The sequence below is a fragment of the Dendropsophus ebraccatus genome, chromosome 11, assembly GCF_027789765.1.
Source record: "Dendropsophus ebraccatus isolate aDenEbr1 chromosome 11, aDenEbr1.pat, whole genome shotgun sequence".
Lineage (NCBI taxonomy): Eukaryota > Metazoa > Chordata > Amphibia > Anura > Hylidae > Dendropsophus > Dendropsophus ebraccatus.
In genome coordinates this window covers 42,313,125-42,329,709 of record NC_091464.1, presented here as the reverse complement: position 1 = coordinate 42,329,709, position 16,585 = coordinate 42,313,125, and the positions used below count along the sequence as shown (strand labels likewise).

Sequence of the window (16,585 nt, the reverse complement as noted above, 5' to 3'; positions counted from 1 at the left end):
TTATGATAATGCTTATGATTATAATAGTAATTTTATCATCACAATACTCATAGAATATATCATTAACATTCATCCATGAAGAATTTGCCTTATAAATCAATGCAGACATTCAATAAGGATAAGGAATTCTTATAATGAGCTGCAGTATCAGAATGTTTGAGGAGTGAAGAGTTTGCATTATAATATATATATATATATATATATATATATATATATATATATATATATATATAATATCAAGGTTTTATAGTAATATTTACCCACCATTGTGCGGATAACAAGTGGTAGCGGTAACAATAGTAGAGGTGTTCCAAACAGGATGAAGAACCGTTTGCAGCTGAGAAGATGCTTCACCCATGGTGCCATCCTATGGAGAGGCTGATGTAATGGGTAAATCCGAGTTCTCTCTCTACCCCAGAGGTGCAGTGTTCTTGAAGCTCTCTGAGGATGTGACTATCCTAGGACTCCTCACATTGATATAGTGCAGAGGTAGATAGTGGGAGGTTATCAAGGTGTGTTTTGTAAGATCTTCTGTCAAGCTGCATTTCCAAGGCAAGGTCACAGTCCAAACTCCCTACACAAAATGATGGGTGGAGTGAGTCCCCCTGTCAAGCAGCCTGGATCACAACTGCAAAAGAGAAATCAGATGGTTAGGTGGCATGAGCTTCATTGGCTGGATACCTATAAAATGTCACGGCATACTGTTGGCATATACTAAACAGCCTGGAGCCAGCACGTATAATATTTGTATAGTGATGTAACTATAAAGCTGTGCTCCTACTCTTTATGCTGGGAGCTCTCTTGAGTAAACCTTGCATCAGTATAAATAATGCAATTCTCTGAGTCTGCTCTCTATTTCCACCTGCTGGATAATATTGAAATTGAAAAGGGATATAGAACATCTATAACTATAATCCACTTTTCTTCAGTTTACTTTTTTATTAAATTATAATAATGGAATATTTGTTAAAGAAATAAGAGATACTTAAAGGGGTATTACCATATCATGAAAGTATTCCTTATCCACAGAATAGGGGATAACAAGCTGATCGGTAGGATCCAACCAAGTAGAGGATAGTGCATGACATGGCCATGCGTTATATGTGCATGGATCTGGCAGCATGAACTGATGACAGGTTCCCTTTAAAAAATTCTTCTTGATAATTTACATGAAGAATTAGTTTTTTTTATGATTCAATTACTAATCTCCCCTCAGACGTCTCAGACAAAGCCATTATTGTGTGAAATGTATTATATTTTTGTCTATTAGTGTAGAATAGATGAAAACCATTGCAGATCTACATTGTTAGATGTGGTTCTTGCCACATGTAGGTCTCAGATTTATTTATTCATTTTGCTAGGCCCTCACTCATCTCAAGAATGAACTGGTATCAGTTTCAATAGATATTATGTGCTGAACTTATTTTAGATTGAATTAGGGACCCTTCCAGACCACCGGCTGGTGACTCTGGTTTTAGGAGGTGCTGCAATGGATGACAGTAAGACATAGCTTTCATGGTATTTACTGGAGGGACATCTCTACAATAAAAAGCAGACTGTGCTGTCTCCAGCCAGGCAGCTCAAACTTCATTGTTGCTGTGTCCTCCGCTCACCCACTCAAAAGCCACTGACAAAATCTGCTGAAACTCACAGTAGACACTGTGACAGTCTCTCTCACAGAAGGATAGAAGCAGGGTCGATTCTAGGTTCTCTGCTGCCTGAAACCTGAAATGCCCCCTTTCGTACTTGATGACAGAAAAAGTTTTAAAGTTTCCAATTCCACCAGTGTGTAACCAATCCTTAAATCTTTATTGCTTCTCCAAGTATAAAAGCCTCTGACGTATACAAGAGTCAATGCATTGTGACTGCTCATGGTGATCTTATTCATGGTCAAACTACCATTACACCTAGTGCTCCATATAAAGGGGTAGTGATCACTTGCAGGGTAGTGGTGTGTGACACATATAACAATACCTGCAAAGTGTTTGCAGTCCTGACTTACTTACATTCTATGCCTGTGACCAGCAATCATTTGCAGGTAATGGGGTCAATATAGTCAGTGGTGTGTAGCACACAGTATAATTCAGGCCACTCTATGGAATATGCCGCCTCTACAAATATGCCGCCTGAGCAATAAACTCATTTGGCCTCATGGTAGGAACAGCCCTGGGTACAAGAAGCATATGCAGGGTCTTCACAGCCATTAGCTTCCTTTGGATGACTCCAGTGGACCTCTTATCCACAATTTGACACCTGTCTAAAATGGGATACTGTTGTATTTGTGGAGAGACAGGCTCAGGCTCTATTGACTTCAATAGCCTGGACCTAGTCAGCTAGAGATTAAATCTGGATAATTCATAACTTTGTATAGAAAATGAGCATTTGCTGGAGTGGTTTGAATGAGTGCTAGTTTTTCTCAATAACATTTTGTGGTAGATTACACCATTTAATCACTATGGGGGACATGTATATGACTGGCCAACTGTATTTCTCCAGAACCCCCTATCCTATCTTATCACACAATAAGAAACTGGTACAATTCTTCAGGAGCACAAGTATTTGCTAAATTAAGATCACAACTCAGAATGAACATAGAACCTTATCATATGTCCAGTGATATGGCATGGTGAACTCTGACTGCTGTCAGGAATTATTTGAAGAAGAGGAGTTGTCAATTTGTATGCCTGTAAATATTGATGGGTAACAAACACAACGCTATCTATAAACCAGTTAACCTATAGTAAACTGTTTGCTGTCTACTGATGTGCAGACATACTGTACTTACTGACTATCTTGTAGGGAGCCACATGGAAATCAATATCCTATCAACACTGTGGGGGAATCTATTTAGACTCGTGTTTCATATACCACTCAATGCCAAGATGCCCTGAAGTAAGGTTACTTTTACATAGGCATGTAACTACTGATATGAGCGCCTATCGTCTATGACATTCTTTCATTGACACATTCTAAGAGCCCTAACTTTTAATTTCTAAAATAGTTTTTTTTGCAAAAGTTGTAGTTTTTATTGGCACAGTTAAAAAAAAAATAAAAAAAATCTGCCGATGTTTTTTTTAGGGGTCATTACTTCATTAGGAACAATATTCAATGAAAAGATGAGTCTAACTTTTTCAGTTATCCCAGTTAGCAGGTGTCAAGGTTCAGGTTCCACATGATTTCTAACCACCTTCAAACATATCTTGACTGGTTGGAGCAGCTCAATCGGTGAGAGCACAATTTATAGAGGAGTGGGAGCAAATCTTACAACCTGCCCCATGTACAATGAGGTTACAGTCTTGCGAGTTTGGGGGCCAAGGTTACGTGAAAAAGGAATGGTTGGATTCCTCCAACCACACTCATGATCCAAGCCTGATGGCATGAAGCACTGTCCTTTTAAAAACATATGAGTGCAGATGGCCACTTAACAGCTCCCTATAACATTCTTCTTTAAAGGATTGTGCTATGATGACCAACTGTTTTAGAACATGCCAAAAAAAACCAAAAGAAGCTCTCCAAACCATTACACCACCACAACCACCAGCAGCCTGTTGAACTGCAATGGTGCACCCATAGGATATGGCTTTATGTAGCTTACACCAGATGCAAACCTAGCCATCTGAATGGCAGGCAGGAAACAAATCTCATCATTGCAGATGTCCTTGGTTCATCCAGACTTGGTACACTCTCAATAACCTAGTACAGGAATAGCCAATGTCTGACCCTGGCTGTTGCGCTGGGTTTTAGGAGATATATTACAGCTGGCACCAACTGCTGGTGCAGGTGAAGCAGTACACCGCAACTAAGAGACATTGTTACGTCCTTTTGTTGGAAGTACGACCTGTCCTGCTCCTGAGGTTTTTACTTGTGCTTGAACATTTATTTAATAGCTTCATATATTTTGGTTTATTATAACAATGCCCTGTGTCTATACGTTGATACGTTGATTAACATTTTTTGCTACTATTTAACAATATATAATATTACCAAAATGTTTTGTACTGGCATGACATTTTACTGTAACTATGAAGCAAGGCTGATAAAAGCTGCCAATATATATATATATATATATATATATATATATATATATATATATCATGTGTTGTATACATCTATTACATTGATTATATGTGTTTCCATTTCCCAATGTACTTAGATTTCATACCACTGATCTCTCCAGTATAATGCTGAGGATCCTTTCTTTTTGTGTAAGTAATACAGATGTAGAAGAGTTGGAATTGTTTGTTGTTTGAATATTTGTGCATGTTGATAATGCAGAAGGTTTACCTGTAGTCCTTTGTAAAACCACAGATAACAAATCTGTGACAATTGGACTTGTGTCCAATAATCTTGATAAATGTGCACATAGTCATTAACCATTATCATTAATCAGACCAAATCAGAGATTACTATGTCTGCAGTACAATTGTTTCCAATCCGCGACTATAAACGAATTTCCATCCACAGCTTCTTAAAATGAGAACTTTTATTGAAACGTCACAAAAATCAAACAAACAAAAACAAAGCTAAAAACACACCTACGCGTTGCAGGGTCAGAACCTCTTAATCCTGGCAAGTACATAGAGGTAATAGCAACGTTTTAAATGCATAGGATGTGACCTCTTGTGCAGAAAAACACGCCCCATAGAGAAAGGGGGAACACCTGATCTAAGGAAGTTACATAACTATTTCAATACAGATATATGAAATTTACAAAAATATAAAGTAAAATACAAAGATACCAATGAATCATAGTAATTAATCACAGTAGATTTTAAATAAATCAGATTTGTAATTAAGCCCTTTCGGAAATCTAGTGTTAGGATCAAGGATCCACAGTGCTTCCCTCTTGCGTAGCAGATGTGTCCAATCACCCCCCCCCCCCCCCCATTTCGGTCTATTAACCCTCTCAATACCAGATATTGTTAAACCTCTTAGATCACCTCCATGGCATTCACCATAATCCCTAGAAAAGCCAGATAATGAATGAAAATTGTTAGATGTAACAGATGTTCTTATATCGCTCAAGTGTTCCCCAATAAGGGTTTTAAACTTCCTTGCAGTGTGCAACATACACTGTGTGTGTGGAATAGCAGTTAATAAAGGACCGGGTCCCGAAGCCGCGACCTGTACTACTTGAGACTACTGAAGTTTGTCTTGACACATATGAACACATGCCACAGCGCGGTACCGCGCATCGGAAAAAACCCTTGACATTGAGCCATTTCCCTGAACCAACCTGTAAGTCCTTCCCACTAATATCACTGAGTGAGAGTAGGTTGCCCATTGTCTGGCCTCTTCGTGCAACGTACCTGATCCCTGTATTTAGCACCTGTTCACATTTGTGATCCTCAAAAAGTAACGGAACATACTTATTAATTTTTTATGGTATAGGCATGTTTCTATCTTACAGTCCACAAACCGCAACTGAATGTCCAGAAAAGCTATAGACTCTACTTCAAACTGAGAAGTGAAATAAAGATTTAATGTATTACCATTAAGGTAATGTACAAAATGTAGGGCCTCATTCTCATGCCATATATTGCCATATCATGAGGAATATTAGAGTAACGCGACAATGTCACAAAATAACCACAACACTAGCCAGTAGTTTTTCAACACTGGCCAACAGACTTTTACTATCTCTCACATAGCTCATCGTCCATGTGGCAAGAGTTTGAAGCAAACTACCTAGCCAAATGCACAGTCTCTCCAGAAGGGACCCTATACCAGAGACCATAGGGCGTAGAGGTGGGGAGGAACAGTTTTTTGTGTGTTTTTGGTAAGACATGAAATAAAAAATCGGTACAACCGGATACGAGGGAAGAAGATATTGCCGTTGCTTCTCATTCAGTACCCCCAACTCTACGCATGTGTCTAGTATATCTAGTAACTTGTTCTTCACTACATTTGTAGGATCAGACAAGAGGCGTTTATAAGTGGTCGTGTTTTTTAAGATCTTATAGACCTCTTTAATATAAAGCATCTTATCCAGAACTACAACTGATCCGCCCTTGCCTGACCTACGAATGGTGAGGTAAGGGTTATCAACCAATTTCTTCAGGGATATCCTTTCGTTTTTGGATAAATTATCCCTATAGTTACCTGACCCAGATCCAGATCTACTACTCAACTCAGTAAGGGCTTCCTCAACTTTGCATTGAAAAACATCCACAGCAGGTGTTCTAGATTGAGTTGGGTAGTAGGTTGGATTTAATATGCTTATACGATCTCCTGTGTCAGTAACCGGATCAGAGGAAAATGCATTAACAGACTGTAAATCCAATAAAGATTGCACACACATTTTTTCCGGAAAAAGGTAGACGCAAAGGAGTATAACCAGAGCCTACCTTATTCAGGTCAGGTTGGAGGAGGAAACAGGGGGCATCATGGCGGGGAACTCATCAGCGGAAACTGCTTCCAAGATATCCGTCAGAAAATGCCTCCTGATAGTTATCAAACGCATAAACTTTTTTATATCTTGAATAGTATTGTACAAATTGAATGATTTACTTGGCACAAACGATAGACCCAATCACAAAATTCTTATCTGATCTTGTGAAACTCAACAAGCAGAGAGGTTGTAAACATCTAGATTAGGAGGTTTCAATATCTTCTCCAAAAACCTCCTCTCCCTTGCCCTCCTTGATCGATTTTTCCTCCCTGCCCGCTTGGGCCCAGATCGGTGTTTGGTTGGCTATTGCCATCTACAGTCCTAGAGCGGGTGACCGGGGGTTCACAGAAAAAAGTCCTGGTCTTATTTTTCCGTCGAGCTCCTCTGGAGGGGGCATTACTCCGGACGTTTATAGGTACCTGATAGTCCTCTTGTTCAGAATAGTCTATCTGTCTGCAACACCTTTTCCCTTCAGTCACATCTGGTAAAGGCCATGATCATGAAGATCAATATTTCCTACAATGAGGCCATGATCATAGAAGCCAAAACAAAGCAATGTACAATGATAAAATAAGCTACAATGAGAGTGAGTGTCCATGAGGTAAATAATTATTGGTGCATGCTTGGCACCTTAATGATCATGCTCCTGCTTTGTCTCCTTGTTAACAACAAACGTCCCTGCCTTCTAGGGAGTCGCGTGCCAGCTCAGTGAGATTTAAAGGGGCAGCGTGCCCTTAATTGGTCCTTGCACTCAACCACTCCCCTATAAAAGCCAATTCCTGTCCTCAATTCCCTTTTAGAGCCTCTGCCTTTGCTACCCTTTGCATTGCAGTCCTAGTTCTCTTGCCCATGATTCCTGCTCGGGACTCCTGGTTCCTGCCTGTCCTGAGTCCTGCCTGAGCTTCCTGCTGTGTTCCTGCCTGGTGACCTGTCTACATGTCTCCAGTAGAGATGAGTGAACCTGCCGAGGTTCGGGTTCGTATGAACCTGAACTCTCGGCTTCTGACTGCCGCTGTCTGCCCGCTCCGTGGAGAGGGTGGATACAGCCGGAGGACCGCCTGGAAAACTGGGATACAGCCTATGGCAGTCTCCAGCTGCATCTCATGTGCCACCGCTAGCATGTCAAGCCACGGATAGCAACTTGGGGTTCACCTGCCACAGCAAATCCATCCTGCCGTGACATTTCAGTTGTGTGCTGGATAGCCTTAGTTTTCACATACATAAAATAACCATCCTCTTCTACTATGATAATCCTATGTTAATTCATGCACAAAAATACTGTATAGCCATTACATATTGCCATATTAAGTGACGGAAATAATCTGTAATATAAATAAACAAAAATATTTATGGACTTTACTGATACAATTTAGGGGGATAAAAGCTGAACCTGTTCTTCAGCTACAGGTGCCAGCCTGAAATACTTGCACCTACCAAACATTACACACCAAACACAATAGATTAAATTATTGGAAGGAGTGGTTGTTGATAAAGCTCCTTTATATTGTAGCATATGAAATATCTGATGTATTTCCTGCAATAGTTACTACCAAATCAGCTACAGCTTAGGAACCTGTACCTGACCTCTGAGATTAGGACAAACTAGGGTTGTGTTCCTCTGGACTAGTATCTCATACAAACACTACTGCAACATGCAAATCATATTGGGTTCAGCCACTAAGTGACTGGAGTGGATTGGACTGTGTGGACCAGTGCTCATGTTAGAGCTAAAAGATTGTGGAAACTACTATGCAGAGTCCACACTGGTTGTACCCTGAAGCGGCACTCTCACATTGGTGTCTCTACTGACAAAATCTTTTTTCTGATATTGTGTTTAAATCAAGTAACAAATTAACATACTAAAGAGTAAGCAAATAAAAAAATATGTCCAAGGCAACTCAAAACTAATTTAACCCCTTAAAGCGTAACTGTCATTTCAGGGTCATTTTTTTGAAAACATTAAATATCAACAGTACAAGCGATTTTAAGAAACTCTGTAATAGGTTTTATTTACTAAAAGAGTTTCCTTCTGGACTGAAAAACCAATCTCCCAGCCTCCCCCCTCACTTCAGAAGAAGCAGGATTTCTGTGTCCATTATGTGGCTATGGAGAGGGGAGGGGCTGTTAGGAGTGACTGAGCATGGAGCAGTCCTGCACAGCACAACACCCTGCAATCTTCTCTCAGTAAGTTCATAGATAAGCACTGACCTTTCTGACCCCAGAATCCAGCGTTTTAGGTGCCCAGACAGTCTACAAACAGCTGACCTTCATGTCACCTCTTCCTGCTCCCTCCTCTCCCTCGGCCACTCCCCCCTCCATAAGGATAGAATGAAGAGAGCAGAACCCGTCTTTACTGGCTTCTCTGTAATGAAGACGTGTTTGCCTGATAATGCACAGATAAGAAGTCGGGGGGGGGGGGGGAGGCTGGGAAATTACTTCTTGAGTACAGAAGGAGGCTTTTTTGGCTGATAAAACCTATTACAGAGTTTCTTAAAATTGCTTATACTACTGATTTCTGCAATAAAAAAAATATGACAGTTATGCTTTAACCCCTTAAGGACTGGGCCTAAAATGGCCTTAAAGTGTCACTGTCGTGAATTTTTTTTTTGCAGAAATCAATAGTCCAGGCGATTTTAAGAAACTTTGTAATTGGGTTTATTATCCGAAAAATGCATTTTTATCATGAAAAAGCAGTTTGAAGCTCTCCCCCCTGTCTTCATTGTTCTCCTATGGAGAGAGCTAAAGAAAAGACCAAAACAGGACAACAAACAGTTAATCTACAAATCCCTCACGGGATATCTCTACTGACCATCACCAGTGACCTGTCTGAGCTCGGATTACAGCTGTCACCCAGCTCTGTGCCTGTAATCCTCTGTTATCTGCTTTCTGCTGCCGGCTAACTCCCTCCTTCCTCCTCCCCCCTCCCCTCTCCCTAGAGCAGACTGGGTACGTCTCCTGCAACAAGTCACAATTTTCAGATTTTTCAGAGTGGATGAAAAAGAGGAAGGAGGGGGGGACCTGGGAAAAGGCTTTTTACATGCAGATAATGGCAGATTTGGCTAATAAACCCAATTACAAAGTTTCTTAAAATCGCCTGGACTATTGATTTCTGCAAAAAAAAAAAAAAAAAAATACGACAGTGACTCTTTAAGGACCGGAGCAAATTTTATGAATATGACCTGTGTCACTTTATTCATTAATAACTTCGGGATGCTTTTACCTATCCTGCTGATTCTGAGATTGTTTTCTCGTGACATATTGTACTTCACATTTCTTGTAAATTGGAGTCGATACTCATAACGAATCCTTATGAAAAAAAACAAAATAACGTGAAAAATTGTAAAAAAATGCATTTTTCCAACTTTAAAACTTTTCTGCTTATACAGAAAATGGTTATGCCACATAAATTATATATTAAATAGCATTAGCAACATGTCTACTTTATGTTGGCGGCATTTATTAAACTATATTTCATTTTTTCATTTCAAAATCAGATACTTTTAGGGACCTGTTCAGGTTTAAAGTGTATTTGAGGGGACTGTATGTTAGAAAGCCCCACAAAGCACCCCATTTCAGAAACTGCACATCCAGAAAGTTTTTTTAACCCTTTAAGGGAGTCACAGAAATAAAAGCTAAGTGTGTAAGAAATTAGACATTTTTAATTTTCTGTGCAGAGATTTTATTGTAATCCAATATTTTTCATAATTATAAACTTATTACAAGAGAAATGCACCCCAATATTTATCGCCCCGTTTCTGCAGTTTATATAAATACCCCATATGTGGCCCTATTGCGCTATTTGACGCAACCACAAGCCTCAGATATACAGGAGCGCCTAGTGCATTTCAATGGCTCTGTTATATTTGGTCATTTCTGACTGTACCACTTCAGGTTGGCAGAGGCTCTGGGGTGCCAAAACCTAAAAAACACCACTAAAGGGACACCATTCAGAAAACTACACCCCTTAAGTAATGTAACTAGGGGTGCGGTGAGCATCTGGACCCCACAGGTGCTTCACAGATTTTCCCAACAATATGGCTTGAAAAAAGGCAAAAGTATTTTTTACACTAAAACGTTGTTTTAGACTTCAATTTTTCATTTTCACAAAGGGATAAAAGGAAAAAAAAAACACAAAACATGTAGCGCAGTTTCTCTTGAGTACAGAAATACCCCACATGTGGACATAAAGTGCCAAGCGGGCGCAGGACGAGCCTCCAAAAGGAAGGAGCGCCAATTGGCTTTTGGAAGCTGGATTTCACTGGAATGGATTTCAAGGGCCACGTCGCATTTACAGAGCCCTTGTGCTGACAAAACACTGAAAATCCCCCACAAGTGACCTCATTCTGGAAACTACACCCCTCAAGGAATCTAACAAGGGGTGCAGTGAGCATATGGACCCCACTGGTAACGGGTACAAATGTGGAACAATGTGACGTGAAAGTGAAAATTTTCATTTTTTCACTTTCACGGCACAAATGTGCCCGTCATCAAGGGGTCCATATCCTCATTGCACCCCTTGTTAGATTCCTTAAGGGGTGTAGTTTCTAGAATGGGGTAACTTGTGGTGGGTTTCCACTGTCTTGGCAGCACGAGGGCTCTGTAAATGCGACATGGCGTTCATCATCCATTCTAGCCAAATCCAACCTCCAAAATCCAATTGGCGCTCCTTCCCTTCGGAGGCTTGCCCTGCACCCACATGGCACTTTATGTCCACATGTGGGGTATTTACGGACTTGGGGGAAATCGCTCTAAACATTTTGTGTTTTTTTTCTCTTTTAACCCCTTTTGAAAATGATGAATTCAAGGCTAGACCAACATTATAGTGTAAAAAATGTAATATTTCATTTTCACGCCACATTGTTCCACATTTGTGCCCGTCACCAGTGGGGTCCATATGCTCACTACACCCCTTGTTACATTCCCTGAGGGGTGTAGTTTCCATAATGGGGTCACTTGTGGGGGGTTTCAACTGTCTTGGCAACACAGAGGCCTTTTAAATGCAACATGGCCTCTCGAAATCCATTCCAGTCAAATCCAGCTTTAAAAAACCAAATGGCGCTCCTTCCCTTTGGAGGCATGGCGCTTTATGTCCACATGTGGGGTATTTCCGTACTCAGGGGAAATTGCTCTACAAATTTAGTTTTTTTTTATCTTTTAGCTCCTTGTGAAAATGAAAAAATCAAGACAAGATTAATGATTTAGAGTAAAAATTTAAAACAAATTACACTAAATGTTGGTCTAGCCTTGATTTTTTTCCATTTCCACAAGGGGTTAAAAAAGAAAATAAACGCAAAGCGTGTAGGGTAATTTCCCCTGAGTACGAAAATACCCTAGATGTGGACATAATGTGCCATATGGGCACAGGGCAAGCCACCAAAGGGACAGAGCACCATTTAGAGGCTGGAATGCAGGATGGAGGCCATGTCGCAATTACAAAGCTCCTGTTCTGCCAAGACAGTAGAAACCCCCCACAAGTGACCCCATTCTGGAAACTACACCCCATAAGGAATCTAACAAGGGGTGCAGTGAGCATATGGACCCCACTGGTACCAGGCACATATGTAGAACATGTGCCGTGAAAATAAAAAATACAATTTTTTTCATTTTCACGTCCAAAATGTGGCCGTCACCAGGGGGCCATATCCCCGCTGCCCCCCTTTTCAGATTTCTTATGGGGTGTAGTTTCCAGAATGGGGTCACTTGTGGGGGGTTTCTACTGTCCTGGCCCCACAGAGGCTTAGTAATTGCATCATGGCATCCTCTAATGGGAATGGCGGCCATGTCTATTTAGCTGGGGAAAAGGGACAATTCTAATTTATTTGGGGGTATTAGGCCAATTATTAGTTTATAAGGTTGAAAATGACAGGTGTCCATCAAATTCAACCTGTGTTGATCCAGAGGAAGGCAAAAAACCCTCGTAAGGCAGACGATAGTAGCCTCATCACTGGGAAAAAATTCCTTCCTGACTCCATAATGGCGATCAGAATAATCCCCGGATCAACGTGACCCCTGAAATAGGAATAAGGGACAGAATTTAGATAATGTAGAACTCCGATGATGTGTGGTGCGCCTTGAAGCGATCCAGTATGCAGAGGCCGGGGTGATCAGGACAGGCGTCACACTGGAAAATGGCGTCCTTTTCTGATCACCCTGTTACGCCACACTCTGCACTTCTTCTGGGGCCTCCTGTTTTCCAGTGTGGGGGATGTCACCTGGAAAATGTTGCCCTGGTGCGATACGGGGTCCTTCATATCCAGAAGCGCTGGGTCCGCTCCATGGCTGCTAAATATTAGGGCTCTATTACTGCTTCTGATATGTTCGGATCGTGCCGCAAGCTACAGTAGCTCGGGCAGCGAGGTACTGGTATAAAAGTTATCCCCGTACGGGTGGTAACCTTTATCCAGCAGTGGGAAGATCAGTTCCCCAACGATCTTCCCAATAACTCCGAGGATGGGGGAAGCATCTGGGGGCTGGATTCGGGTGTCCCTTCCTTTATACACTCTAAGGGTACGTGCACACTGCGGAATGGCGAAGGATCACCCTTTGTGCATTCCGCAGCTGGCACCCGCCGGCGGACTGATGGAGGCGCGCATCTCCGTCCGTGTCATAGACTCCATTCTATGCACGAGCGGATTCCGCTCTCCGTCAAACGTGTTCATTCTTTGGACGGACGATGGAATCCGCCCATGCATAGGATAGAGTCTAGGACACGGGTGGAGACGCGCGTCCGCATCAGTCCGCCGGTGGGTGCCAGCTGTGGAATGCACAAAAGGTTATCCTTCGCCATTCCGCAGTGTGCACGTACCCTAAATCTGTAAGTGTACCCAGAGGTACTCTCACAGAGTAGAATTTCACACCATACCATGATCTCTTATTGGGACGGTACTGGCGGAAAAGACGTGTCTGGGGGGCAGCGTACGCTACGCTACCCCCAGACACGTCACTGGATGATGAGGATGATGAGGATGAATGGAGGAAAGAAGGATCCCCCCATTCATCCTCACTGGCTGTTTCGGTGTCGGAGGCAATAATAGCGTATGCGTCCGACACCGAAAACACCCTGGGGGCCATCTTTATACGGGGACTTGTATATGGGGTATGTAAATGTGTAGTGGTGTAGTGTAAAACTTTATTCTGTGTAGTGTAATGGTGTTTTTTACATGTTTTTTTAACATTAAGTATAAAAAAAAAAAAACTACGCCAAGAAAGGAGTTGCCGATAAATGCCGCACTTATGTGCGGCACTTATAAGCAGACCGTGGCTGTAGGATATAGGAAAAAAACACCCTACGCCAAAAAGGAGGAGTTGCTGATCAGCGGCGCACTTACGTGCTATGCTGATCAGCACTCAGCGGCGAAAGGGTGCGGAAAAAAAAAAAAAAAGAAATTGGAAAAAAAACCCCACCTTTCTTCAACCCTATAGCTACTGATATGTGTATTATATACACTTATCAGCCGCTAGGGGGCAGTAGAACGCAAATTCCGGAAAAAGCCGAAGTTTGACGACGCTGGAGCCGATGATTGCCGATGGGGACCGCCGGAAAAAGACGAAGACGCCGACGAAGAAGAGGACGCGATCGGAACCCGGAAGACGCGATCGGGACGCTGGATCCGGTGAGTATGGGTCAATACCTGCTCTGGACACGTCAGCTACCTAGCTGAGGTGTCCACAGCAGTTATTTAACCCTTTCATGGGGTACTTATATCGCCGTGATCATTGCTTTCCGGGTCATCGGGTTACCGATGACCCGGAAAGCTGCAGATCGCCGACATTGGCAGATCTGAATTGATCAGCCAATAGCGGCGATCGTCAGCACGGGAGGGGTTAATCACCCCCCGTGCCGACAAGCAGGGATGGCCTGCTATACATTATAGCAGGCCATCTTCCCCGATCGCTGCGTGTGTACACGCAGCGATCGGGGAAACCGCGGGTGTAAATGTACGCCCGTTTGCGTTAAGGCACGGGTTTTGGGGGTGTACACTTACGCCCGCGGTCGTTAAGGGGGTTAAGGTCAAAGCCAATTTTCATTTTTGCGCTTTTGTTTTTTCCACTTTATGTTTAAAAGAACATAGCGCTTGGATTTTTTCACCTAGAGACCCATATGAGCCCTTATTTTTTGCAAAACCAATTGTATTTTGCAATGACAGGCTGAATTTTCCCATAAAATATGCTGGAAAACCGGAAAAAAATCATTTGCGCTGTCAAATTGAAAAATGCCGTGTTTATGCTGTTCACCCTGGGGTAAAACTGACTTGTTATATATGTTCCTATATATGTTAAAAAATGTGCAAAAAAGGGGTCCGTGGAGCCTCAGTTACGAGTCTCAAAACACGGGAATAGCCATATATTCCTCTCTCCAGAGAAGGAAGCCCATTGCCAAGGGGTGCCTCCTAGTGGGGAGAGCACCAAACCACCCTGATACGTAGTCCCTCAGGTCCTCACTCTGTTGCGAGCTTTGGGACCTAAATAGGGAAACACCAGGGTGGCCCCTGTGAGTCAAAGTCTAACTCTGTGGCAAGTATAACGACATAAGACAAGGGTAACCAAGGCTAGGCATCCATCCACAGACTGCAGTTTCAGGGTATTTGCCCCTCATCAGTGTGGAGCAGGATTCTGGCTACTGGGGCAATGAAAAATAGACCAACAAAACACAACAATCACTGAACTCAGGGAGAACAGGGAAAAATTCCAATGGAGTACTCATTTACGAGTCTCCATTGATTGTCCCATACAAAATTTGAATATGCAAAAAAGGGGTCCGTGGAGCCTCAGTTACGAGTCTCAAAACACGGGAATATCCAGATATCCCTCTCTCCAGAGAAGGATATATATGTTGTTACGATTACAACGATATGTAACATGTATAACTTTAATTTTATTTGATGGCTTTTAATAAATTCAAACCATTGTTAACAAATATATGTTCCTTAAAATCGCTCTATTCCCAGGCTTATAACGCTTTTATCCTTTGGTCTATGGGGCTGTGTGAGGGGTCATTTTTTGCGCCATGATGTGTTCTTTCTATCGGTACCTTAATTGCGTATATGCGACTTTTTGATCGCTTTTTATTATATTTTTTCTGGATTTGATGCAACCAAAAATGCGCAACTTTGCACTTTGGAATTTTTTTGCGCTGACGTTGTTTATCATGCGAGATCAGGAATGTGCTAATTTAATAGTTAGGGTGATTACACACGCGGCGATATCAAATATGTTTATTTTTTTATTTATGTTTATAAATACTTTTATTTTTACATTAACTAGAAGTCCCCCTGGGGGATTTGTATATACACAGCAAAGATCCATTAAATCGGTAATACATTGCTTTGGCCTGCTGCAGGTCATAGCAATGTATTCCCAAGCCGGGATCAGCGCCATTGCGACGCTGAGTCCCAGCCTGGCCAGAAGAACGGACTTCCCCTCTGTGATCGCATCATGCGGCGGGAGATCCGTCCCACTAGAGACCAGGGACACCGGGAGCACAGCATCTAAATGCAGCTGTCAGGTTTGACAGCTGCATTCGGATGCTTAATTAGCCAACGGGACCCGTGCCGGCTAATAGAGGCGCTCCCCAGCTGCAGATAACAGCCGGGAGCGGTGCCGTTCAGAGCGGGGTCCCGGCGGGACCCCTCTCTGAACTCCCCCCGCGTCACCATGACGTATCAGATAAGGGGTACTCTGGTGGAAAAAATATATTTTGAAATCAACTGGCATCAGAAAGTTATATAGGTTTGTAATTGACGTATACGTATGTATATGTAATATACGTAGAAATCTCAAGCCTTCCAATGCTTCTCAGCTGCTATATGCCCTGTATGAATTGGTGTATTCTTTCCAGTATGGCAGAGACAGGGTTGGCAGCAGAGAACACTGTGTCAGACTGGAAAGAAAACAACACTGCATTTTTTTTAAATAGAAGTCACTTACAATTTTTCTTCACCAGAGTACCCCTTTAATCGGAGATACTAGTAAAGCCTAACAGCACTCAAACCCTTTACCAAATATCCATAGAAATAATTAAAATAATTTTTATATTTAATTTTGCCCATAGACATTACATAATATCTTGCTTGTCCTAAGAAATACCTATTTCACAATTGGACTTCTGGTTAGATTAATGAAGGACGTGATACTGTAAATGTCATTAGAATAAGTGGCAGATTACTTTCTACTGCAAACATTCATTGTTCTATG

At 42.0% G+C, this 16,585-nt stretch overlaps 1 protein-coding gene across 1 annotated transcript in view; it reads right to left on the bottom strand.

The window, feature by feature from the left end:
- The window catches only part of SLC13A5 (solute carrier family 13 member 5), a 67,506-nt gene extending 66,828 nt beyond the window's left edge, over positions 1-678 (bottom strand). The window contains exon 1 of the mRNA XM_069946094.1: positions 265-678. Coding sequence (XP_069802195.1) covers positions 265-366 — 102 coding nt within the window. The 5' untranslated portion in view covers positions 367-678. The remainder of the gene's footprint in view (positions 1-264) is intronic.
- Positions 679-16,585: the final 15,907 nt, after the last annotated feature.